Source organism: Panthera leo, chromosome D3, assembly GCF_018350215.1.
Source record: "Panthera leo isolate Ple1 chromosome D3, P.leo_Ple1_pat1.1, whole genome shotgun sequence".
NCBI classification, from domain to species: Eukaryota; Metazoa; Chordata; class Mammalia; order Carnivora; family Felidae; genus Panthera; species Panthera leo.
This window is the reverse complement of record NC_056690.1, coordinates 28,983,252-29,008,051: the sequence shown is the minus strand read 5'-3', so window position 1 is coordinate 29,008,051 and position 24,800 is coordinate 28,983,252. Positions and strand designations below refer to the sequence as shown.

General features: G+C 54.8%; 2 protein-coding genes across 3 annotated transcripts in view; one reads left to right on the top strand and one right to left on the bottom strand.

The window, feature by feature from the left end:
* Positions 1–1,731: 1,731 nt before the first annotated feature.
* LOC122204133 (coiled-coil domain-containing protein 74B-like) lies at positions 1,732–7,552 on the top strand. Its single transcript, XM_042911366.1, has 7 exons — positions 1,732–2,049; positions 3,261–3,302; positions 5,491–5,653; positions 6,481–6,658; positions 6,733–6,815; positions 6,897–6,968; positions 7,122–7,552. The coding sequence occupies exons 1-7, from the start codon at positions 1,800–1,802 to the stop codon at positions 7,258–7,260; spliced, it is 927 nt and encodes a 308-aa protein (XP_042767300.1). The 5' UTR covers positions 1,732–1,799; the 3' UTR covers positions 7,261–7,552.
* Positions 7,553–8,270: 718 nt separating this feature from the next.
* LOC122204134 (mediator of RNA polymerase II transcription subunit 15) overlaps positions 8,271–24,800 on the bottom strand; it is a 67,268-nt gene continuing 50,738 nt past the window's right edge. The window contains exons 8-18 of one of the 2 annotated variants that reach the window (XM_042911367.1): positions 23,712–23,837; positions 21,289–21,413; positions 13,173–13,325; positions 12,948–13,075; positions 12,595–12,729; positions 12,439–12,502; positions 11,497–11,563; positions 10,815–10,975; positions 10,550–10,716; positions 9,992–10,090; positions 8,271–9,306 (exon numbers count right to left, since the gene is read on the bottom strand). In XM_042911367.1, the coding sequence (XP_042767301.1) occupies positions 9,170–9,306; positions 9,992–10,090; positions 10,550–10,716; positions 10,815–10,975; positions 11,497–11,563; positions 12,439–12,502; positions 12,595–12,729; positions 12,948–13,075; positions 13,173–13,325; positions 21,289–21,413; positions 23,712–23,837 (1,362 nt within the window). In that variant the 3' untranslated portion in view covers positions 8,271–9,169. The remainder of the gene's footprint in view (positions 9,307–9,991; positions 10,091–10,549; positions 10,717–10,814; positions 10,976–11,496; positions 11,564–12,438; positions 12,503–12,594; positions 12,730–12,947; positions 13,076–13,172; positions 13,326–21,288; positions 21,414–23,711; positions 23,838–24,800) is intronic. The other variant, XM_042911368.1, reaches the window with a different exon arrangement.

Genomic DNA, 24,800 nt, shown 5'->3' with positions numbered 1-24,800 from the left:
CAATTACAGTTTAGCTTTTCCTCCCCTGGTAGTGGTTCAGACAGAGATTGATGCTCCAGTGGGTTGTGATTCTCTGTCTCTCCAATGTGGGGGCAGCCGTTTGTCCTGTGATCTCCGTTCTCTGATGGATCTAAGAAGAGTTCATTGATTTTTCAGCTTGTCAGCGACTTTCTCTTTTGTGCGGATGGCAGTGATGATTGCCAAGGCTGGACCAGGAAACCAGAAATCCAGGTACATTTGTAGTTGTAGGATTTCCTTTTTTTTTTCCTTTCATTTTTAACGCTTTATCAATCATTTAAAATGTTTTCTATGATTCCACTCACTATAGCCATCTTTTTCTGTAGGTTTTAATCATATTCATTATAAAATACTTTCCTGTAACTTTTCTTATCTAGTATTATTTGCAGATCTATTTCCATTGACTGAATCTGGATTTTTTTTCTCGTGACTCAGTCACATTTGTCTGTTTCTTGGCATGTCCGGTATTTTTTATTGTATATCAGACATCATGGATGACAGGACACAGAGACTCTGGGTTCTGTTATAATTCTCTGAAGAGTGTTGAGTTTTGTTCTCCAGGGGGTTGAATTATTGGAACATCACCAAAACCTTGCGGAGGCTGGGCTTTTAAGTTTTATGAGGGTGGGTATTTTCTGATTTTGCCCTTAGTTCTAAGGCAAATCTCTTATTTCTAGAACATAGTCTTTATTACCAAGGTGTGATCCTTTTGGGGTTTAAAAGAAAAACTGAGGCGTTTACCAAGCTCCTCTGTCAGACTCCAAATTCTGTCTCCCCTGGAGCTAGCAGCAAATGAATCTCTTCTCAGCTTTTGGCCTTCCAGCTCTTTCTCTTTCCCTGGAATCCCTGGAATTCTGTGGGCAGTTCAGGCCAGCCACATATTTGAAGTTTATTGCTTTCAACTCCTCACCTGCAGAGGCTCCAAACTTCACTGTGTTGCCCCCTCAGTTTCCAGCTGCAGTGTCCTTCCCAAACTCCATCCTCTGCCTTCTGCGGCCAATAGGACTGTGGCTTCCTGTTTGAGGTCTGGCTGACCAGAAGAGAGAGCTCAGGGAAAAAGCAGCTCTTCTTTTTAAAAATAGTTGTATTTATTTATTTTGAGAGAAAGAGAGCATGCAAGCGGAGGAGGAGCAGAGAGAGAGGAGAGAGGGAGAGAGAGAGAGACAGACAGGGAGAGAGAGGGACCCAATCAGGCTCCTTGCTCTCGAGAGCGCAGAGCTTGACACGGGTCTCCATCTCGCAGTTGTGACTTGAGCCAGACTCAAGAGTTGGGTACTTAACCAACTGAACCACCCAGGCGCCCCAAGCAGCTCTTCTTTCAAGAGCTGCCTTCGTCCACTTTGCTTTTTGTTCTTCTCGTTGTTTCCAGGTGGCTGTTTCATATATTCTGTCCACATTTCATAAAGCAGAAAGTCCTCTACCTTTGGATTTTTGAATATGTAATCCATATCATCTATTCCAGAAGCGAACTATTAAAATAAACAAGCATAGAAAATTGGACAGTAAGACCTACTGTAAAGGCGGACGATTATCTGACCTTAATTCAGAGGATGCCTTTCAAAGTCAGGGTGTACGAGCTCAGGCAAACTTGACGCAGGCCCCACCCCCACCAGCAGCGTGGTCTCTCGGGCATCACAGACGACGCCCCGCCGCACGCCCCGCCCCCCTCGCCCGCTCGCGCCCGTTTCCATGGCGACGCGGCACCAGGCCGGGGCAGTCGAGCCACCAAGTGGGAGTGCAGCGACCGCAGAGGCGGCGGCAGAGGCGGCGGCAGCGGCGACATGAGCGCGGGGGTGGCGGCGGCCGGGCAGCGGCCCCCCAGCTCGGGGCTCCCGGGCTCCCGGGGCACGTCGCGCCTGCGCCCGCCCGCCATCCTCCAGCCCGCGCAGCACAGCACGCAGGTTGGGCTCATCGAGGCGCAGAAGCGGGTCGTGGACCTGGAGAAGAGCCTGCAGTTCCTGCAGCAGCAGCACTCGGAGACACTGGTCAAGCTCCACGAGGAGATCGAGCACCTCAAGCGGGAGAACAAGGGTGAGTCCGGGCGCCGCGGCCGCGAGTGAGGCGTCTTCCGCGGCTGGGGCCCGAGGGAGAGGCAGACCTGCCGCTCCCGGGTGCCTCCAGTACCGAAACACTCGTGGACTCTAGAACACGAGGTTTAGAAACCCTTAAACAGGGTATAAGGAGGACACAGGGCAGCAAGCCCCACCCCGGGTCCTGCTACGTGGGTCTCGGACTCCCTGCCTCCTCCGCACCCCCGGGCCCCAAACCTGGGTCTTCGTGGGCGGGGTCGACGGGGCCGCCCCACCATCTGGGGATCTGGTGGGGTGGTCTGGCTGTGTAGCGTTTCCCACAGTAAGCCGGGTCGCAGTCTCCTCTCTAGGCAAGTCGGGCCCGCCTGTTCTAAAAACTTTTATGGAAGTAAAAAGTGCGAGTGTACAGCTCAGTGATTTTCACAAACTAAACACAGATCGAGAGCCGACTTGCCATTCCCATCCAGCCCCTCCTTGGACACCTCCCCCTGCCCCCGCGTCTCCTCAGGGCAGGTCCTTCCTAACTTTGCCCCGCTGGTGGCTCCTCACCGCCATGGGCCAGGCCTGAAGCAGAACTTAAGGCCTATCACGGTGGGACACTGCTGTCCTCTCTTCTCCCTTATGCTCTAGTTGGAACTCCTCCCCCCACATTCTTAGCCCTGTCTCAGTTTCTCCCCACCTTTCTCCTGTTGCCTTTACCTGAAGTGCTATTAGATCAAGGGCTCACCATGATGTCAGGACTCCCTCCTCCTGACATAAGGAGTCTTGAGTCTCACCCCTGTCCCTCCCTGATGCCCAGGCTGGATGTGGCCAGCCCACGTTCTGGGTGTCACTTGATCATTGCTCTGACCACATTTGCTCATCCATGACTAGGGGCTCCTGGAGGACTGGGTCATCCTGACTCACTCACCTCTGTTCTTCTGGAGCTTGGGGCTCCACCTAGCAGAGGGTGCCCTATAGATGTCATGGGCAGAGGAATGGACTCCTGGCGAGGCTCTCACCCAAGGGCTCTGGCTCAGGGAACAGCTAGAGGCATTGCTGGCCCTAAGACACCCAGGGTAAAGGCTTGGCCCATGGGGCAGTGTCCTGGCTGCTAAGGTCATGTGTGAGGTCTCTCAGGGGTTCAGCGGGGAGTGCACAGGGCAAGCCAAAACCTCTTCTCCCCAAATGGCTGCAGTTTCAAAAATGACCAGTGCACATGCTTGCTTTCAGATCTCCATTACAAGCTAATAATGAATCAAAAGCCAAAGAAAGGTAAGACTGAGGCCCTTGGGTGCCTGATGGGAAATTACTTCTGTCAGGAGTAGCCCCTCCAGAGTGCTTGTGTCTACCCAGCTAGCTGCACTGGCCCATGTACTATCCCAGTGGGGAGGAATCCTGGGGGACCTGGACAGACACCACTGCCCCCCACCCCCCGCCATGGTGTGGGTGACTGTGCACCCAAGCACAGCAGGTGGGGCTCTCGGGGATCCCAAGGCCTGAAGTCTGCAGTAAGGAAGCAGGAAGAGCAGCTTGGGGTGGGGCTGCCGAGACCCCACCCCTGCCACCACCACCCCGCCCCCGGGCCCCCAGCCTTGCGGCTCTGCTGGATTCTTTTACTTGGGTTGCTGCTATGGCAGCCCCCAGCCCTGTGCCTCTGGCACAGACGGCTGTGGGCACAGTCCTTCTGGGGATCCTCCCTGCCATGTCTGCTGTGACCAAGTGTAGAGACAGAGAGACCTGCAGTCACTCGTCTAAGGCCCTTCCTCATCGTGACAGCCCCTTTCTCTTTGCCTGTCCTCCAGCCCAACCCAGGGAGACTCAGGCTGTGTTGGGCCTGTTCCCCCCACATACCTTTGGGGCCAAGTCTGACATCAAGAGGTGGTCTGAGAGGTGTTAGCCTGGTATGCCCCAGTCTGGGGGTGTCCCGGGGCTCCCTTCCTAGGGGACATGGAATATGGGAACAGTGGTGGTGGGCCCTCCTCGAGCGGAGCAGAGCAGTTCCAGTGAGCTATCCTGGGCAAGTGGCAGGGCCTGTTAATGGTCCCAGTCCTGCAGGGTCGGGGGTCCCCAGTGGGCTATCAGAAGAGGCCATCCTCCCATTCAGGGCCTGCTTCTTCGGGCCCAAGCCTGCTGCTTTCTGGATGGCCCTTCCAGAAATCACCTTCCCCTTGGCCTTGGTTCTGCCTCACCAGAGCGGGGGGGAGGGCTCTGCACAAACACAAACACAAACACAAACACAAACACAAACACAAACACACAGGCCTGCAGGGCCAGGAGGAAGGTACGGGTGGCCTGGCCCCTCCCAACAGCGGGGCACAGAAGTGTCCGGGAAAGCTGGGACCAAGGTGGTGCTGCCACCATCTCAGACTAACCCGGTGCACTTCCCACAGGCAGCACTTCCAATTCCAGCTTTCAGTCCATCAAGTCCGTCTCAAACTCGACCTTGTCAGGTGGCATGCCAGCACCCTCTGTGAACTCAGGGTCAGGGGAGGGGCACGTGCCCCACTGGGGCCCTGGGCCCCGATGGCCAGTGTGGGGTGCTGACCAGATTGCACCTTTGCCAAGCTCTGTGGACTTAAGGGTTAAGGAGTAGCTGAAGGGAGCCAGAGAGGGTGGCCGCCAGGTGCCGTCAGCTGACACCAGCAGGAAGGAGCCGAGGCGGGGTGTGACAGGACCATGGATTGGCCAGAGGGAGACTACGAAAGCGAAAGCGGGGTTGGCTACAAAGGAAGTGAACGTCAGATCAACGTGGGGCACAAGGTCCTGTGGCAGGCACACCCTGCCTGCATACAAAGAGAGGAGCCCCTGAGCCTTCCTAAGTGGTCTTCCAAGGGCAGCCTGGCAGAAGCCCTGCTTGTCAAACACGACAAACACCTGAAAGCAGGTGGATACAGGTGGGACAGCCCTGCCTAGCGTTCTGGGCTTGTGGTGTCCTCTGCAGAGTGAGGGGAGCTAATAGCCCCTTCTCTGCACTCGGCCTCCCTGAGAGGCCAGGCATCCTCCCCGGGTGTGGCCCTTGCCCCTTCCATGCAGGGCCTAGGCAGGCCGTGGGCCTTGTCCGTGGAAAGGAAGTCTGTGCAGGCCGGGTCCCAGAACTCTCATACAGTTTCATTTTGCCCCAAATGGGGTGCTGCTTCAGAGTCAGGGAACAGCTGCGGGGCCACCCTGACCCCTGGACTTCCCCGAGGCATGGGAGACTGACCCAGTACAAGTAGGGGGAGGCCAGCTTCTACAGCAGCAGTAGTTTTAGAGCGTTCAGCAGGCACCACCCACAGACCCCCTTTTTGGGTCACCTGGCAGCCCCCACAATGGGGACTCTGTTACCATCTCTCCTTTACAAGGAGGAAACCGAGGCAGAGGGCAGGCGCTCCTTGGGCACTCACAGCCAATCCTGGAGGACGTGGGCCCTGGCTCTTGATGCCCACCCACAGTGACTGCCCTGTCTGGGTCTGATCTACAGCCAACTCTCAAGGAAAGGCCAGGCCCCGGCCCAGCTTCTCCAAGAAGCAAGACTCAAAAACTGACATTCCTCCGAAGACGGACCTGGAAGAGAAGACCCCAGCTGCTGCCCTGTTTCACAACAGCAAGCGGGACAACGCTCCAGGGGTGCAGGGGCAGGCCAAGTAAGGGCTCACCTGTACCCTGTGGGCCCAGCGTTGCATTTCGTAGGTTCACATTCTGGAAGCAGCCAGCTGCCTTGCCCTTCCAAATGGGTCAGTCTCCAGAGTGAAAGCAGACTCACTCCAGGCAGGCCCATCTGGCGGGCAATGCCCTGTGCTGACCTGAGCCCACACGAGGGTGCCAACAGCAGCCCAGAAACTAATTTCTCACAGAAATGGAACCAAGTAACTTGGCCTTTACATTAGTTTGCTTTTCACCAAGACAACAAGCAAAAGAACAACAGTAAGTTGGGTTCCTGGGCTCACCCTGGGAAATGTGCTTGGCCTCCGCAAGGCACAGAGCCAGCAGGCCAGAGCAAGACCGGGTTGACACCTGTTTCTGGGACTTCCTGGAAAGCAGCAGTGAACCTGGACTTTGCATCCGAAGAGACCCTGTTGTCCCCTGGGTAGTTCAGCCAGCAGGACGGGGTCCTGCTTCTCTGCACGGTCCTTACTGAGAGTCCCTCTCAACCAGCCCCACGGGTGTGGGGTCAGGACTGAGGGCAGTCACACAGCTTGAACCACATCTGACCCTCAGTGCACCTTGAGGGGAGAGGAAGGGATACGCCCAGGTCACAGCTGGCACCAGAGTGGCCCCCCACCCCCGCCACCTGGCGTCTGGAGCACCCTGGTCAGCAGAAGGGAACCAGACCCCGAGGAGGCTGTGTAGACACACCCTTCTTCCCCACACCAGCCGCACACTGGTGTGGATGCCGCCCTCAAGAGAGGTGGCGGGTGGTTAGACCAATCCTGGCAGGCTAGCTCTGGGCTGCTGTTAGTGCCTGTTCCAGAGATGAAGAAGTGGAGACGTCCAGTTCAGCAGCCCCCTGGGTGGCAGGCAGCCAGCACAAGGGCAAGCAGCCCCCCGTGATGAATCTGCCCCTGCACCTGCGCAAGCCCACCACGCTTCAGCAGTGCGAAGTGGTCATCCGCCAGCTGTGGAACGCCAACCTCCTGCAGGCCCAAGAGGTGAGGCTCAGGCAGCGGGGACCCCAGTGCCTCCGCAGACCCCGCCCACTGCCCCTCTTCTCCCTGCCTTCCAGCTGCAGCGCCTCAAGGCCCTCCTGGAAGGGAACCGGAGGAGGCCCAAGGCTGCATCTGAGGAGGCCGGCCCCAGCTCTCCCAAGTGAGTGACTCGGCGTGGCCCCCACCGCATCCCGGTGAGGTCTGCTCTTTTGGGGCTCACTACCGACTCCTCTTTCACCAGGGACCAGGAGGCCCTTCACCAGGGAGCCATGCAGCTCCCCAAGGTCCCCACCAAGGGCATCCCCAAGAAATGGTGAGTCCCACCGGCAGGGGGAGGGTGGGGTGGCCTGAGCCCAGTACATAAGGGGCAGGGACAGCTCAGTGCCTTGCCTGGGGCCCTGCTGCCAGCCAAGTCTCCGCTCCTGCTCCCGGGGGCACCTGTAGTGACCTCCCTCTGCCCTACCAGCCTGATTCTGAGCCCTATGCCCGTGGCAGAGCGCCCCATCCTGCCCGCGCTGAAGCAGACCTTGAAGAGTAACTTTGCTGAGCGGCAGAAAAGGCTGCAGGTGGTGCAGCGCCGGCGGCTGCACCGCTCTGTCCTTTGAGGCGGGCGGCACGTGTCGGCGTCTGCATGCCAGGTCAGGGCCAGGCCAGTGCCCTACAGCTGGAGACGCTAACCCTCTCTAGATAGCACTTCAAAAGAATTCGAACACGTTTAGGCCGCGCGAAATTCCAGATAAGCAAAGTTCATGGCAGATAAAGTACTTGGTTGCCCTCAGAACCGAGACACTATTTTCTTGCTCAGTATTTTGCTATTCTGCATTTACACAAAAACACATTAAATAAGTATTACCCTACCTGTTGAAGACTGGAAATAAAGCTCGTTTCTCCACTTGTGAACCTCATCCCTCACCGCTCTCTGACATGGCTGCCCTGCCCTGTGCCCCCAGCTCTGCTCCCTGCGGTGGGAGGGGCCCACTGGGGCAGTCACCAGGACTTGTCCAGGGCCTGGTGGGTGCCCTGCGCCACGGGCAGGCACAGCATGCACCCTTCTTTGAGTGCAGGGGGTTTCCTGGCCCTTGGCTGGGCTGGGACTGCCTTCCAGGCACAAGGGCAAGTCCCGTCCCCCCTGCCACAGCGCCGTCCAGCCTCCACACTGACAATCCCAGCTAACGAGCCATCCTACCGAGCCTGCCTTCTGCTGTGGAGGGCCACGGCCATGGGAGAATGGTCCTCTCCAGGGCGCTGGGGCCCCACCCTGAGATTCCCACCCAAGAGCCTCACCACCCCCTTACTCACCAGAACCGAAGCTTCCTAGGTCTCATGGGTGTGGTCAGTTTAGTGTCGACCCTCCCCTGGCAGGACAGGGCTACTGGCCCCACTGGCCATTTCCTCAGTGCTGATCTCTGCCTCTTCTTTGGGCAGCAGGAGCTTTGCCAGAAACCTCGGGGTAAACCAGGATGAGGCACTGATACTGTCAAAAAAGGGTGAACTAAGGTCTGGGCATCCACGGCCGTCTCCAAGGTGAGGAATCTGGCTCAGCCCTGAAAGCATACCTCACTGGATAGTGGTCCCAGACTTGTGGGAGGGGACACAGTGACAAACTCACGACAAACACAGGAATAATAAATTTATTATAAGAACCACAGATGACACGGTAGTGCACATACAAAAGGGGAAACCTCTCATTGCCAGAGGGCTGATGCCCTGTCAGGGAGCTTTCACTCTCTGGAGCAGCTCTGATGACGCCAGGTCCTGAGGATGCTGCCCTGACCCAAGAACAGGCCCAAGTGCCCAGTGAGTGGGCACGGTGCCAGGTACAGGATCCACTCAGGTGTCCCTGCTCCCTAGGCACCCCCACAGTGCTGAGCAGACCCCCATGGCTTAAAGGGAGAATGCCATGAGGTATGAGTCCCAGGTGATGGCAGGGGATTCACAACTGCCTGCTGGCCGACTTTCCTTCTGAGACGCAGCCAGCGGCCCTTGGATCCAGGAGCTTCCCAGTGGCGTGCCCCCCACGGCAATGGTGGAAGGGTCTGAACCCAAAACCGTGACCAGAGAATTCTGTGTGTGTTTTCAGGGTTTCCTATGCTCTCCATGTTCCCCTACAGAAACAAAAAGTTTTCTGGCACACACACAAGGGGCTCTAACGAGACCTGGAGTTCTCCCCCAGGCTGCTGAGGAAGGACATGGGCCCTGGAGAAGCCAAGGGGACAGCAGCCCAAGGAGGAGCACACAGGGCTGAGGCATGTCCGACTCCCGGGGGGGAGTGGGGGTGGGGGAGTCCCAACCCCACCACGAAGCAGCCAGCTCCACAGCCACCTGCCCCAGTCACGTACAAGTATGGGAAAATGTTTGGCAGGTCCCCAAGGCAGAAGATAAAAGCAGGAAAGCTAATCTAAGCCCAGGTTCTCTAAGGGAGCCAACACCTAGAAATGTCCAACGTGAGGTGCGTGTCCGCTGTGGCCCCGACAAGGCTGCCGGCTATCCCCGTGGTCCCCAGTGGGTGGGTGGCTAGGCGGCGGAGAGGCAGGCCTGGTGGATGCTCTGCGCCCAGGTGTTGAGCAGGGCTGTGACCGAGTGCTTGTCTGGGAGCTGCAGCAGCCTCGAGGTCATGCACCGGTGCACTGACTGCAGGAAGGGGTTGGCGTCTGCAACAGAGCAATGGGCCATGAGTGCCGCTGTGACCTCCGCCGGGACAGCCAGTGCTGGGCCTGACCCTGGGCTGCACAAGCAACTCTTTATGAAAGGCCACCCCACAGACACAGGGCTGGCGTCTAGGGCATCGAAGCCAGTCAACATGACCAGGATGCCATCTCCCGCACACAGTGGGGTGGCCAACACGGTCCCCTCCCAGGCCCATGCGTCAGTGGAGAACTGGAATGTGAACAGGTCTGGAGCCCAGGGCTTTCTCTCAGGGACAGCCTTGGGATCCCAGCCCTATGCACCAGCTCTGCACTGCAGGGGGACTGGCCACCATCAACAGGGGTCTCTCCGGGCCTCTGGTTTGAAGCCATGTCACCCAGGTGGGTCTCCGTAAGCCCAAGCTCCTTCTGTACTCCCGTAACAGCCTTGCAGAGGCCCACAAAGGCGGTTGGACCTGCTCGCCTCTCTCTCACTATAGGTGACCGCCCTGCAGACACAGGATGGACCCCTTTCTTCCCAAGTGACTTCTGGGCAACCCACTCCTGCCCACAAAGGGGCAGCAGAGAAAGGGGAGGAGGGGCCTCAGCTGCGGGGCACAGAGCAAATCTCGGTTGCCCTGAGCTGATGCCCCCTACCAGGGTCCCTAGACGGCAGCCGTGAGGCCTCCCCAAGGCTGTCCTCTTGGCTCACCGTACTGCCACTGCCTGTCAATCCACAGTGGGCTCTGGGCGGGGTAGTCGGCAGGCACACTGAGCTCCAGCGGCGGCACGCTCGGGAGATCCTTGTCATCTGCAACACATGTGTCTATGCCTGTGACCTGGCCCAGGCTGCCCTGCCTCATAGCCCTGCTCTAAACAGGGTTCTTCATATCCCAAAAGGTTCTGGTGAGGCTTGCTGCAGTCTGGAGGTCACTCTGATTCCCACTTCCACATCTCCCTAAGGCCTCAGGCAAGCACAGCCGTATCTGGTTGGGAGGGAGGGGCTTCCCCGGCAGGCCGGTGAGAGGGAAGAGTCTGTGGGCTCAGGGCTCTGCCCTCAGAGCACCTCCTGGGCCAGGTATGTGTGAGGATCCAGGAGGACACAGGGATGGTGGGCTTCAGGGTGTGGTGTGAGCATGCCTGTTTGTGGGAGGCCAAGTGCCTGTCCACATGGATCATGCGGGCCTGTGCTGGGCCTGCTCCAGGGCCTTGGGCTGTAGTTCGGGACTCACTCTCCCATAGCAGCAGCCCCGCCCTCCCCTGTACGCACCCAACTTGCATATCAGGTGGACGGTGCCGTTGTTACTGCAGTGAGATGGGTCCAAGTTCACCAAGAACTTAGGGTCTAATCTGGCCACCTCCCCCTGGAGCACGTTAGGAATGCTCTGCCGTTCATCGTCTTCAAACCTACGCTTCCGAGTGCATACCACCGGGGCCCTGGAAGAGACCACCATGGTCACCACACCACACTAGGCTGTGGCCCGTGGCCCACGGCCCGCCACCCACTGCGAGGCTGAACCCTGGACTGTACGTACGTAATGGGTGGGCCGTGGATGGCCGTCATGGCTGGCACGAATGTACGGTACAGGGAATGGTTGAAGACAGGTGAGCGGATATTGGCCAGGACGGCATCCAGGAGTGGCTGGCACAGGTACTGCTGCTTGGTTGGCGGCACCGGGGGTGGTGGGGGCGTGGGCTGTGACAGGACGGGGAGTGGGGACGTTAGCAGCCCACTCTTGGGGAGGCTTTCCAGACCCTGAAGTCCTTATCCTTCACAGCCAGACTGCTGTGGCTTCCCCACAACCTCTGCCCCCTGGAGACAAATACGGCTGACCCTGGATACATTCTCCTGCCTTCTGCAGCCTTGACCTTCCCCAGAGTTCCCTTCCCCCAGGGCTTGGACTGGGGCTGGGCAGGGCTGGGTGGAGGCCTGATGGTGGAGATGGGCATACAAGAAAGCCCATGCACCTGGGGGCTGCAGAAAGCACCCCAGGACCACAGCCACAGGGTGACTTCTCCCATGTTCCCACATATACTCTCCTTCCGCACAGCAGACCTGACCTGGCAAAAGACTCCTGGGCAAGGTCCCCAGGCTGAGCAGCATGGCCCCTCTGCCCACTCCTGACTGTGAAGGCTTCTCTCAGCTTGTGGTTCTGAATTCTCCCCACAGATGCCTGTGGCCCTTTGGACACCACCAGGCCATGGTGCCCCACTCACCACTGCCATGTCATTCTTGAGCTTCTCCAGGGCAATCTCACACTTCTGGAGTGTTTTCAGGGGGCACCTATGGGGAGAGGGGATGTGACTGATTCTGGGTGCTCAAGGATGAGGTGTCAGCGGCTCTTGAGCACTCATCCCAACCGCTCCCTGCCTAGCTTGTCCTGGTGTGCATGGAACCAGCCTTGGCCACCAGAATCCTCCACAGGAGCCCCAGTCATTGAACTATTCCTAGACCCAGAGTATAAGGCAAGATGGTCCCACGTCCAGGAGCTGTCCGGTCCTGCTCATCAGAAGAGGGCATAAAGGTGATGGGTCAGGGGGAGACAGAGGCCAGGTCCCTGCCCCAGGCCCTAGAGTCCCAAAGAGGGATCGAGCCTAGAGGCTTGAGTGCTGCCCAGCTCCAATACATCTAGTTCTGCAGTTTCTAGCATTTTGCACAGTAAATAGAACAGAGAAGATCTTCTAGAAGGGAGCATAGCCAAACTGATGCAGAAATAGGGACAGAACCCAAAGGCCAGTCCATGTGCACAGTTCTGCAGAGCTGGCCCGTCTCTGGCGTTCAGAGCAGCACAGCTGGCAGGTAGGGGCAGGGCACGTGTGCCATGTTGTGAACCAGGGCTCCAATGCCTTACAAGTGCTTCTCAAGGCGATGTCTTGTTTCATTTTCACAGCCAACCCGGGTGAGCCATAGTCACTCCTTTTGCAACGGAGTAAATGAGATGCAGTCATTTGCCCAACGCCACTGGGAAGTCAGGGGCAGGGCAGGGGCTGGATACTGGCACAGGCAAGGGGCCAAGGGCTTGGAGTCACCTGTGGAGGCCCGAGGCCCCTTCTTTAAACTCCGTCTCACCACCAAATGCCCGTCCAAGGCTGGGCTAACCAAGCTGCCAGACATGGGCACACCACTGTCCTACCCCCAGGACCAGAGGCAAAACTCACCGCTTAGAGGGATCTGTCAGAATGTCCAGAAGGCTCTTCATCTTACTCAGATCCTTTTTTCTGTCTGGGACAGAGAGGGGCTACTAAGACACGTGCCAGGGGTACTTGCATCCCACCCGCCCCCTCCACTGCACCCCTGCCCTGGCCCAGCCGCACCTTCATTTTTATCGATCTTGTTGATCATACGGCGTAGGGGCTCGATGTACTTGGAGAGCTGCTTCAGCTTGTCCAGGTACTGCTGCTCCTCAGCCTGGCTGGAGCCAGCTGGGCTCATGACCGAGCTGGGATTCACTGCAGAACACAATGTGGTGAATGCGGCTTCAGCCCACAAGCCCGGGCTCTCTGCAAACCCTCAAGGTGGGGGATCTAGGGCTCACCCACCCCATTACAAGCTGAGGCCTCCAGAGGGTAAGGGGGTGAATCTCAGCACCTCAACCCACAGGGCTGTGTATGGGTTACATGATGGGCTCTGGTCCCTGGATCACACACCCACCCCAGGCCTGACTTACCAGGGGTGTTTAAAGGTCCCGGGGAGGGAACACTGAAGTTCTGCGGGGTGCGTGCCGTCACTGGACTCTGGGAGGGCTGCGGTGAGGGGCTGGGCAGGAAGCTACTGGGGGAAGGGGCAGGGCCGGAGCTGCAGCAAAGCAAAAGCAGATGCATCTGTGAGCTGGGGCACGAGGTGGGGCCCGCCCTGGGAGCCAGGCAGGGAGGGCCACCCCGGCCAGGCCTACCTGACGTTGGAGTTGGGCTGCGAGCTGGGCTGGCCAGGCTGCGGGGACGGCTGGGGGGGAGGGGGCATCGACTGCGGGGTCTGCACCTGCTGGCCCGGCGATGGTGAGGACAGCATGGTGAGGCTGTTCTGGCTGACCTGGAAGTGGAGGGGGCTCAGCCTGCTCTTGCCTGCCACACACTCTCACTCCTGCTGCACCCTTGCTCCCTCCCCCCACCCCAGGCCCACAGATTCCATCTGCACAAACAAGCCCCCTCTCCCTCTCAGCTTCACCCGCACACCTTCCTTCAGATGCCCTACCCTGTGAATACAAACATAGGTACAGCTCCCCACCCCAAGGATGGACACAAGTCCATGATCACTGAAGTGCTGGCCGAAAGGCCATGCTGGGTAGCCCTTGCTCCTTGGCAGGGAGACCATAAAGTCTACAGGCTTCTAAGCTGGGACAGGACATTCCTATGTCTCTACCTCACAGGTGTGGGAGCCAGAGAAGCTTATGGCCTTGGATGGTGCTGCCTGGCCTCCCCAGCCTGTGATTCTCTCATCTGTGTGCCTGTGAGGAATGTGCTCTGTGACAAATGGGACTGTCTTCCTACATGCTTCCATGAACCCCCTCAGCCATCAGGCCACAGTGGGAGGCTGTGTCTCAGGTTTAATGGGAGCAAAGTGGCCCCTGTGTCAGCCCTTGCCAGCACAGGTGGCCTGAGGATCCTCGGTCTGACGTTTGAGTGAGTCCCACAGAGAGCTGCCTCGCCCAGGACCAATCCAAAGGCCCTGCCAGTTTCAGAGCTTCCAAGGATTGGAGGTGGTGGCTTCTTCCACACCCTAGTCAAGCCCCTGAGCATCCCTTCAGAGCCTGCTTCCTGTAGCCCAGCCCACAACCCCCAACCCTAACTCTTGGACCATCCAGTTCTGCAGATGAAATCTGGCACTTCTCCCAGGGCACTCCAGACACTGGTGACATCTGGGGCCACAGCTCCACGCCTCCCTCCCACACACTCCTCTGCCACAGTGCTAGGGGGACTGGGTGAGGATCACTCTGGGGGTTGCTAGTCTCTTGGTCCTTGAATCAGGGAATAAGAAAAAGCATTTAGAAGAACCCAGATCCCACCAGGAAGACAGGATGCCCGCCCTCCTTGCCTGCCCATTCTCCTGGCTGGGCAAGGGGCCCTGACCTTTCTTCCAGTATACCAGACAAAGCTCCTAGAGTCAAACATCGTTCTCCTCCCACAGGGTGTATAGGCCAGAGAAGCTACATGGGACGCTGGCATGGTAGGGGACCCGGAAGCTACATTATCACACTCCTAACGCAGATGGGTCAGAGCGGCACCAAACCCAAGCCACTGGCCCACCAGCACATCTGCAAACAGAATGAGCTGTCCCACCACTTGTGACTAGGCCCCAGGCCTGGGAGCAGAGGGACAGGAACACACAAGCTCAGGCCTCCAGCTGCTGGGCCCAGTTGCTCTGCCAAGTGAAGCAAAATGGTCCCAGGTGATTCACACTGATGTCAGCAACATCAGAAACGGGGCCTAGGGCAGCTTAGTGTGCTGAGTTGAACCAAATGCAGCAGATTTCTCCTAGGCAGGACTCACCTTCACAGTGCTGGGATACATTGAATCCCATGGCAAGCAGCATGGCCCCTGCCCAGCAGTGGAAAACAGGCTCTAGAATCCACTCGGGTGCCAACAAACTCCCAGGACTAGGAAGGTGAACAGGTCATTTTGGAAGAGCCCAGGTAGAGAAATGGATGGTGCCAAGAGGAAGAAGGCCCTGGGCCTGGCCTGCTAGGTATGGGAACTCTCCTTGTAGTGGTTTCTTGCAAAGCCCCTGCTGTCACCTCCTCTTTTCCTCATCTGGACCTACTGCCACACACTGCCCTGCACTCCCTGAAACTGCCTCTTGCCATATGCCCTCTTCCAGCCTGTAGCTCAAACTCCCCTGGCCTCTCCTGCCCCCACCTGCCCCAGGGAGGAGCCTTAGCCTTAGCTTCTGCTCCAGCACATGTCCCTTCTAGAAGGTATATGGCTCTTGTCTTTAGTCTAAAGCTGGTGCTTCTCTGAAGGGAAATGAGGCATCTGCAGGGTGTCACGGCTGGCGCAAAACCACCGCAACGAGAAGGCCACTGCCTAGTTCACTTCCCACCTAAATGTATGAAACTATATTTAAAAGAATTTTTTTTAATGTTTACTTATTTTTGAGAGAAAGAGAGAGAGACAGAGCATGAGCAGGGAAGGGGCAGAGAGAGAGGGAGCCACAGAATCCTTAGCAGGCTCCAGGCTCTGAGCTGTCAGCACAGAGCTGGAGACGGGGCTCAAACCCATGAGGCGTGAGATCATGACCTGAGCTGAAGTAGGACGCCCAACCGACTGAGCCACCCAGATGCCCCTGAAACTGTATTTTAAAAGGCACCTGGGCAGCTCAGTCAGTTAAATGTCTGACTTTGGCTCAGGTCATGATCTCATGGTTCGTGAGGTTGAGCCCTTCAATGGTGTCTCTGCCTTTTCAGATCCTCTCTCCCTCTCTCTCTGCCCCTCCCCTGCTTGTGCTCATGCTCGCTCTTGCTCTCTCTCAAAAATAAATAAAACATTAAAAGAAAAATAGGGATGCCTGGGTAGCTCAGTCAGTTAAGCATCTGATTTGGCTCAGGACATGATCTCATGGTTTGTGGGTTTGAGCCCCACATTAGGCTCTATGCTGACATCTCAGAGCTTAGAGTGTGCTTCAGATTCTGTCTCTCTCTCTCTCTCTCTCTCTGCCCCTCCCCTGCTTGTGTTCTTTTTCTCAAAAATAAATAAACATTGCTGCAGCAACTTCTTACTCAACACGTCTCCGGAGGCGAGGGAAACAAAAGCAAAAATGAACTATTGGGACCTCATCAAAATAAAAAGTTTCTGCACAGCAAATGAAACAATCAGCAAAACTAAAAGGCAACTGACAGAATGGGAGAAGATATTTGCAAATGACATATCATTTAAAGGGTTAGTATCCAAAATCTATAAAGAACTTATAAAACTCAACACCCAAAAAACAAATAATCCAGTGAAGAAATGGGCAAAAGACATGAATAGACACTTCTCCAAAGAAGACATTCAGATGGCCAACCGACACATGAAAAAATGCTCCACATCACTCATCATCAGGGAAATACAAATCAAAACCACAACGAGACACCACCTCACACCTGTCAGAATGGCTAATATTAACAACGCAGGCAACAACAGATGTTGGTGAGGATGCAGAGAAAGAGGGTCTCTTTTTGTTTACAGCAGCACTATCAACAATAGCCAAAGTATGGAAAGAGCCCAAATGTCCATCAATGGATGAATGGATAAAGATGTGGGGTGTGTGTGTGTGTGTGTGTGTGTGTGTGTGTGTGTGTACACACACACACACACACACACACACACACATACACGCACACAATGGAGTATTACCCGGCAATCAAAAAGAATGAAATCTTGCCATTTGCAACTACGTGGATGGAACTAGAGGGTATTATGCTAAGCGAAATTAGAGAAAGACAAATATCATATAACTTCACTCATAGAGGACTTTAAGATACAAAACAGATGAACTTAAGGGAAGGGAAGCAAAAATAATATAACAACAGGGAGGGGGACAAATTTAAGAGACTCTTAAATGTGGAGAACAGAGGGTTACTGGAGTGGTTGTGTGAGGGGGGATGGGCTAAATGGGTAAGGGGCATTAAGGAATCTACTCCTGAAATCACTGTTGCACTATATGCTAACTAACTTGGATGTAAATTAAAAAAATAAATTAAATTAAAAAAAACATTTTTCAAAAGTTGTTTGAAAAAATAAAAGGTACCCTCAGCACTCATACCATGGGGAAACAGGTCACACTTTCCCCACACCGTTTGCTTCTGGGTTCCATGGAGCCACTGACTGCACACAGCTCCCCTGGGCATTACAGTCCACAAGACACAGGGAAAAGAGGCCTGCCCGGGCCCGGGGCACAAGCTCAGTGCTTCCGTTTCCTCTCCTGAGCCTGCCTCTGTGTCCAGCTTCAGGCTCCCCACATCCACACTCCAGGCCGCCATAGGAAACCCCTAGGCTCCCTATATCCAATCCAGATCTCTTTGCATCTGACAACTCCACTGGAAAAATACCTAATTCAGTTGGCAGCATATTCCCTTTTCCAGGCCTTTAGGCCTTCCAGGTTAGCCCAAGGCTCCCAGGCCTCCTAAATCCCGCGGACACACCCAGGATGAGGGGCTATGCAAAGGCCTCCGTCAAGAAAGAAATGGCCTAGCAGGGCGCCTGGGTGGCTCAGTCAGGTATCTGACTTCAGTCAGGTATGATCTCACAGTCCGTGAGTTTGAGCCCCATGTTGGGCTCTGTACTGACAGCTCAGAGCCTGGAGCCTACTTCGGATTCTGTGTCTCCTTCTCTCTGCCCCTCCCCCTACTTGCGCTCTGTCTCTCTCTCAAAAATGAATAAATGTTAAAAAAAAAAATTTAAGGGGCGCCTGGGTGGCTCAGTCGGTTGGGCGTCCGACTTCGGCTCAGGTCACGATCTCGCGGTCCGTGAGTTCGAGCCCCGCGTCAGGCTCTGGGCTGATGGCTCAGAGCCTGGAGCCTGTTTCCGATTCTGTGTCTCCCTCTCTCTCTGCTCCTCCCCCGTTCATGCTCTGTCTCTCTCTGTCTCAAAAATAAATAAACGTTAAAAAAAAAAAAAAATTAAAAAAAAAAAATTTAAGAAAGAGAGAGAGGAAGGGAGGGAGGGAGGGAGGGAGGAAGGAAAGAAATGGCCTAGCAAGGTGGCTAATGAGATAGAACCCCCCCAGGTCTTCAGGTTTACATCTGGTCTAGCCAGCTTCTGGGGCAGAGGGGAGCAAGATGGCTGTGTCCCATTAATGACGTATCAAGTCCTCCAGAAGGGAAAACTGCTGACCCAGCTCTGCATTTTCCCTCCCTAGGCACGTTCTGCAAGCGGCACAGGTAGGTCTGTCACAGCAGCTAGCACACGCCATTGGACACTAGTGCTGCACCTGCTCGGGGAGGGAGCTCTGAGTGCCTGCCTGCTGTCACATGCATGTCACACATGGTAAGTGAGAGTTCAGAGGGAAGTGACTTGCTCAAGGTCACATGACTAGTGGAGGAGTCCAGGCACCTCAGCATCATCTACTTTCCTACGGAGCAAGGAAAAGTATCTGGGAAGGGACCCTGCACAATGTCCCAAAGGGAGTAGAAAGGGAAGGCAAAGTTCAAGCAGAGGGGACACAGCCAGAGCACAGGTGGGCGGCAGGGCCAGGCTGCTGGGCTGCAGGGCAGAAAGACTGGTTTGGGGAGCTATGTGCTATGAGATAACCTGTGGAGAGGCTGGTGGCACCATATACTCTAACCCTCCTGGGACCACCCATGCCCACCGGACATCCCTGGAACTGCCCCATACTCCTGGCCCCTGTACATGACACATCCCCAGGAGTCACTCTACAGGGTAAAGAGGAATATGGACTCCACTATGGCGCCATCTGCTTACATTGCCAGGGATCCCAAGTACCCTCTGGACTCCTGTGCTAGGCATGTCATCCAGCATGTGTCCAGCACAGAATCCAGCTTTGTCATTGTTGTCAGGATCATGAAGTGCTCCCCCACAATATGAAGATGCAGTCAAGGGACACAGTGCAGGGTCGGGGGGCAAAGAAGAGGCTGAGATGAGAGAGCCCTGTCTCCTGAAGGGCTGACAGAAGAACAGACTTTCTATTCTGCTTGTTTTCCTGAACCCAATTTGTTGCCGCAAGGAAAGAATAAACCAGATAGGCACTGTGCACATTGTGTCAAGGTCTGAAGGTGCTGGTGGCTGCTGAGGGCTCAGTTGGGGCGCCTGCTGGATGGCAGGGTTGGCTTCTGGCTACACTGTAATGATGCATTTCTGGAATAAACTAGCTTTTCTCAGGAGGGACTAGATTGGGAGGGCACAGACACAAAAACAGCTGCATACCAATTCTGGAGCCAGGTCTGTGGCAGGCCAAATGCCCACAGTGTGTCTGCCACTGTTGCAGGGGTGGAAGAAGGAGGCTGGGGGAGTGGGTTTGAGCCTGCAAGCCAGGACCCTGCTGAGAGGTCAGGGTGGGAAGAGGGAAGGATGCGGAGCCTGGGCCGAGGATTTAATTTGAGCGTCTTGGGTCTGTTTTGCAGGTGGCAGTGGCTCCTCCAGCTTCAAGCACTGTTAGAGGGCCAGACAGAAGTGGACACCTACCACTGCTGAAGGGGTGACTACAAGGACTTCTCCTAAATGTGTGAACTGAGACCCACTGCAGTGAGAACGAACAAGTCCATACACAGAAGTAATTCAAGGCCTGGCATACACCACATACTCAAAATGTTAGGGATTTTATTGGTCTTACAAAAGTCAGCCCTGCATGTTGATGCCAAGGTCATTTCCCCACACCCAATAACCCAACCTGTCAACCCAATGGAGACTGAAAGGCTGCGGGAAAGGAAAACAAGCAGCTCTAGGTCAAAGAGCTGAGAATCAAAGGAACCAGGATGGGAGACACTCAATAGTGGCATGTGGGCAGGTACTAGGGCTTGGGGGCTGCAGGTGCCTGATGCTCCAAGGGATGGAGCCCCGAGCCAAGAGTCATGTGGAGGACCCTATGCAGCGTTGGGTCGCGAGGAGCTGTGCCCGGGCTCTGCCCTGCCCAGCCCTCCATGCCACCTAGGTTACAGGCCTACTTTCCTGCCCCACAACTTCTGTTCCTCTAGCAAGCTCTGTCATAAGGCCTTTTTACCAGCAGATTCTAGCTACTTCTGCCTCCTGTTATGCAACAACTACCAAATGGGAGGCCGATGCCAAAGAACTCACACTCGTCAATGAGCAATTGCTACTGGCACACCTGGGGTGACTCATAGGGGTCAGGAGGCAGGAAGAGTGACGATAGACCATGCTGCCAAATGGCAAGGCCATGATCTCAGGAAAGCTCGTGCCATTGTTTCTGTGGCATGTGGTAGTATAGTACAGGGCCTAGGGCCAGACAGACGATGGCAGTGCCCTGCACAGACTACCTCCCTCACTTGCAGCAATGGCAGTGTCTGCACATGCGCCATCAGGGAAGGGCAGGATTGTCTGCTAGGATTAGAGATGCATCTATCTGCCTTATGATAGAAACGGAATCTTACAGTTTTGGCAAGTCTGAAGTTTTCACAGCAAACCCACTAAAATGGAAAGCCCGTAAGATGAGGGAACCTCCTTACCATTTTATTCTCAGAATCTCAGAACAGGGCCTGGCCCACAGAATGCACATCGCGACCATTTGTTAAACAAACAAATACACCATGGAAGAATTCCAGATGTCATACAGTAATGGAGAGCCAGGAATTCATATCTCTGAAAACATGTGATGTACACAGAAGTCTTTATATACCTAGAAAGGAATGTGTGTAGTAAATTCTACACTCCACACAGGAAATTCTAGAACAGCACAGTCCTACAGAACTTTCCACAAGCTTGACTTGATCTACAATCTGTGCTGTCCAGTATAACAGCCACCGGCTTCCCCATGGTGCCACCAGGCACTTGATATGTAATTGAATTTCAACTTAAGGAACTGGAGTTTTACTTTAATGTAATTTTTATTAGTTTAAATGTAAATACATACATATGGCTGGTAACTATCCGCACAGCTCAAGAAAGCAAAACTATCTGCTTAGCTTCAGTTTTATGTTACCACAAAAAGAGGCACTACCATAACTATCTAAAACACTAAATTTCTTCATTTCTTTTTTGTTAAGTAAACTCTATCCCCAATGTGGGGCTCGAATTCACGATCCTGAGATCAAGAGTCACATGCTCCACTGACTGAGCCAGCAGGGCACCCCTAAAACCTTAAACTTTAACGTAAGAAAATTAGCTCCCATCTTCTCCACCAAATGAAAATACCAGAGCTACCCAAAGTATTGAAATGCAAATAAACACAGGTGTTTACTCCTATGCCCTCAAGAAACAGAAGCTGGGCTTGGCTCATGTGAGCTTGGTTAGGCACTTCCAGGACCACAGCAAAGGAAGTCACTGACGATTACAATGTGCCTCACAAAGGTACTCACAGGGCCCTGAGCTTTCCGGGGGCCCTGGGCACTGCCCCATAAGTACCTGTGCTGAGAGGGCTGTCCACCCAAAGCGGTAGAACTTGAATGGACGGCAGCTGAGGTGGTGGTGGTGAACGGGAACTGGGCTCTTACTTCCCTCACACCTTGGGCCAAGGCTGCAGTGATCATCTTGAGGTCAGAGGGATAACAGACAAGGTGATTGCAACAAACACAGTGCATGGGTGGGTGGAAAGGGGCGTGCAGCCTGAGACAGGAGTGCCCACTGGGCTGTGGGGGTCGAGAGCAGCCTGGCCTACGTATTCAAGCTCACAGCATGGAGGCCTGTGTTGGCATCGCGAATCCAGGGAGCCACCCAGGCACCCCAAAGAGTTTACTTTATTATTATTTTGTTTTTGTTTTTAATGTTTATTTATTTTTGAGAGACACAGAGACAGAGTGGGGGAGAGGCAGATAGAGAGGGAGACACACAATTTGAAGCAGGCTTCAGGCTCTGGGCTTTCAGAATACAGCCTGACATGGGGGTCGAACCCACGAACTGTGAGATCATGACCTGAGCCGAAGTCAGACGCTTAACCGACCAAGACACCCAGGCGCCCTTCACCTTTCATTTACACAAGTAATGTCAGAAAAAACCGAACCTGATGTATAAGGCTCAGGGCTTACTAATTTTCCTGAAACACCAACTACCACACTTCGCCCCAAGTTAAGAGTCTCAGCCATCCATCAGGGCCACAGCACTGGCGAGCGCCACAGGACATCTCTTTTCTGCTCTGAGAGGGCGGACTTGAGAGACAGGAATGGAGGACTGTGTGCTCAGGCTCCCAAAGCCAGCACTTCTTTCACAGAACCACACATCAGGACACACATTATCAGTAACAGCAAAAAACTGCAAATAATCTCAAGGTCCAAAAACAAGATGGCAATTAAGGACAGCAGGATATGTTTATAATAAGCATTCATGTATGTACGTACACATATACATCACACAGCATAAAATAGCATTAACTGAGGATTTTTTTTTTTTTTTTTTGAGAGAGAGAGATAGCAAGTGGGGAAGATCTGATCTGTGATGCGTGGGAGGGAGGTGGATACCACTCCTGATAAATTTGAAGGCACGTGCCTCATAAAAGCAAACCCACCCATAAACACTCAAGCAATGACCCTTTCCTCCTCCCCAGCTATCAATCAGTGTCACAATCTTCCCAGTGTCCCCAGTGAAAAAGAAGAGTCCTGGGCCTACTTTAGTTGTGCCTTAGCAGCCCTCTGCACTCCAATGAGGGGGAAAGAAAGTATCAAGGTTACTCTATGGGTGACTGAGCCCACAGTCAAGCTCCCACGCTGGCTGGGCTGGGTCCTCCCCAAGCAGAAGCAGAGAGGAGAGTAACCACCAGAAGAACAGCCCTATCCACGGGCTCAGTGCAGGGTATTGAGTGCAGAGAACACATCTGCTTTAGGTCTTAGCTCTGTGCAAACACCTCAGGTCCCTCTACTCGCACACTTCTCAGGCAGCTTCCCATGGACTGGAGCAACGTGGCTGAGACCAGACAGGACCCAGTTTGAGCCTCCCTCACAGTGAGATGTCATCAGACACTGACAGAACACGCAGCATCCCAGAAGTGCTCAACATGTGGTGCTGTGCACCTGACAGGGAGCTTGGCTGACTCGCTGGTAATGAGCAGGATAGGAGCACAGCAGGGACAGTGGCGTGGCACCCCAGCTCAGGGCAGCACCTGGGCAGGTGGCACTTCACCTAACAGGTCTGTTCTATCTAAAGCCAATACTCTCTTCTGAGCCAGTGTTCCCACTGCCAGGTGGAGACAGAACCAAAGCCCCAGACTAGATGCCTCTTCTCCCTGGCACCAGCAGGATGGGGGATCTGTGGAAAATCATGAGGCCCAATCTCCAACCCCAAACACCATTAAGAATCTGGCCTCTACCAGGAAAGGCTGGGCAAGGCCTACTCCATCCCATCAACATCCAAAACACAGAGGGTGGGCATGAAGGGCCTCAGTTACACTTCTCAGCGCAGGGGGCAAGCACTGGGAAAGTGCTGGGCAAGGGGCTGCAGCACAAACCCACGCAGTCCACTAGAGCCAGGCACCACCATACTTGTGCTCTTCCGTGTCCAGAATGCTAGTGCACACCTGCCACCAGCCCTGCACTCCAAGCTGAGGAGAGGTTGAGGCCACAATGCTACCCTCTCCAACGTGTGTTCTCAGAGGAGGAGGGAAGGGGGAAGATGAGGGTGTCTGAAGAGAGGTGGGGGGAATCCGGTAACACCAAGCCAGGCTGGCCACCTTGAAGACCCTGTGGGCTGGCTCCTAGACTGCCCATGATCCAAACAACCAGGACCCTCACTGTAGAGTGCCTGAAATCCAGCTCCATGCACAGGTGGACATGCACCTGCCAGTGCCTACAGAAGCCCCTGGCCCCAAAGGCCCTCACCTGGGTTCCAAAAGCCCTCACCTGCACTCCGGAACCCACTATCTGGGAAGCCTGAGCTGTCGGCACCGCTGTCTGCTGCTGCACCTGGGGCTGCACCTGCTGCACCTGTTGCACCTGCGGCTGCTGCACCACCATTGGAGCGCGGACCTGAGGGAGGAAGGGAGAATGCGATTTGGAGCCATCCGGGCACGTGGTGGAGCACCTACTACGTTGGTGGGAGCTTTGAATCTTGCAGCTTATCATGAGAAGGGATGGGATTGTCACGACTTCACTGGCTGTGGTATCACTTCACTGGCTTTACCTTATCCCATAGCTGATTAGAAATGTCCCACACCAGTCTGGCTCTGAGCCAAGCCCCACCTCCTCTGACGATGATGAGAAGCATGGCCCTCCGACTGGAATGTCACCATACAGCCACCACTACCATTTACTGCTGCAAGCAAAGCGATGTCTCCCAAGGCCAAGTGCACAGCCCAGCCTGCTTGACTTCTGGGCCAAGCATGCTGATGGTCTACAAGAGCCCCACCTATGAAACCAGGGGCTAGTCCCCAGGTGACAAGTGTGACCATACTTTGTTCCTCAAGATCCTCCCCAGCTTCCAGCTTGGCCCTGTGGGTCTCCTATCTGCCCGCCACTCAGTTCAACATGGCCCATCCCTTTCCACTCAATAAGTGAAAAACAGAAAAGGCCATGAAAACGAGTAAGCAAAAAAAAAACTATTAAAATGGCCCCTTGACACAGCTCCGCCTGACTTGATGATAATACTGTGTCCTCCATGTCAATGTCACCAACTAGATATGCTTTGTACAGAGATGCACAATAAGACTGACAATTACATGATTTCCTATTAATCCTCTTCCTCAAAAATCTGGTAATGACAGGGATCTTCGCTCAAAACTTAATTCTAAGCAGTTAGCAAACCCACAGTGAATGCTCAATGAGGCCGCACACCCTCTCGCACAGTGAGAATATGTGTGCTGCTGTCCACCTGATCACCCAGTCTTAGAATGCCATGGCCACTGCTGAAGTCAGCCATGCTACTTGGAAGAAAACTGTCGCCCAGCAGAGGCAGTGCCTCTGTGCAGGGTACAGCAGCTCTTGGAATGCACT

Coding starts and splice junctions, on each gene's coding strand:
- LOC122204133 (XM_042911366.1), top strand. CDS start 1,800: ATGAGCGCGGGGGTGGCGGCGGCCGGGCAGCGGCCCCCCAGCTCGGGG. Junction 3,303..5,490: donor GAATCAAAAGCCAAAGAAAG/GTAAGACTGAGG, acceptor TCTGATCTACAG/CCAACTCTCAAGGAAAGGCC. Junction 6,816..6,896: donor GCCGGCCCCAGCTCTCCCAA/GTGAGTGACTCG, acceptor CTCTTTCACCAG/GGACCAGGAGGCCCTTCACC.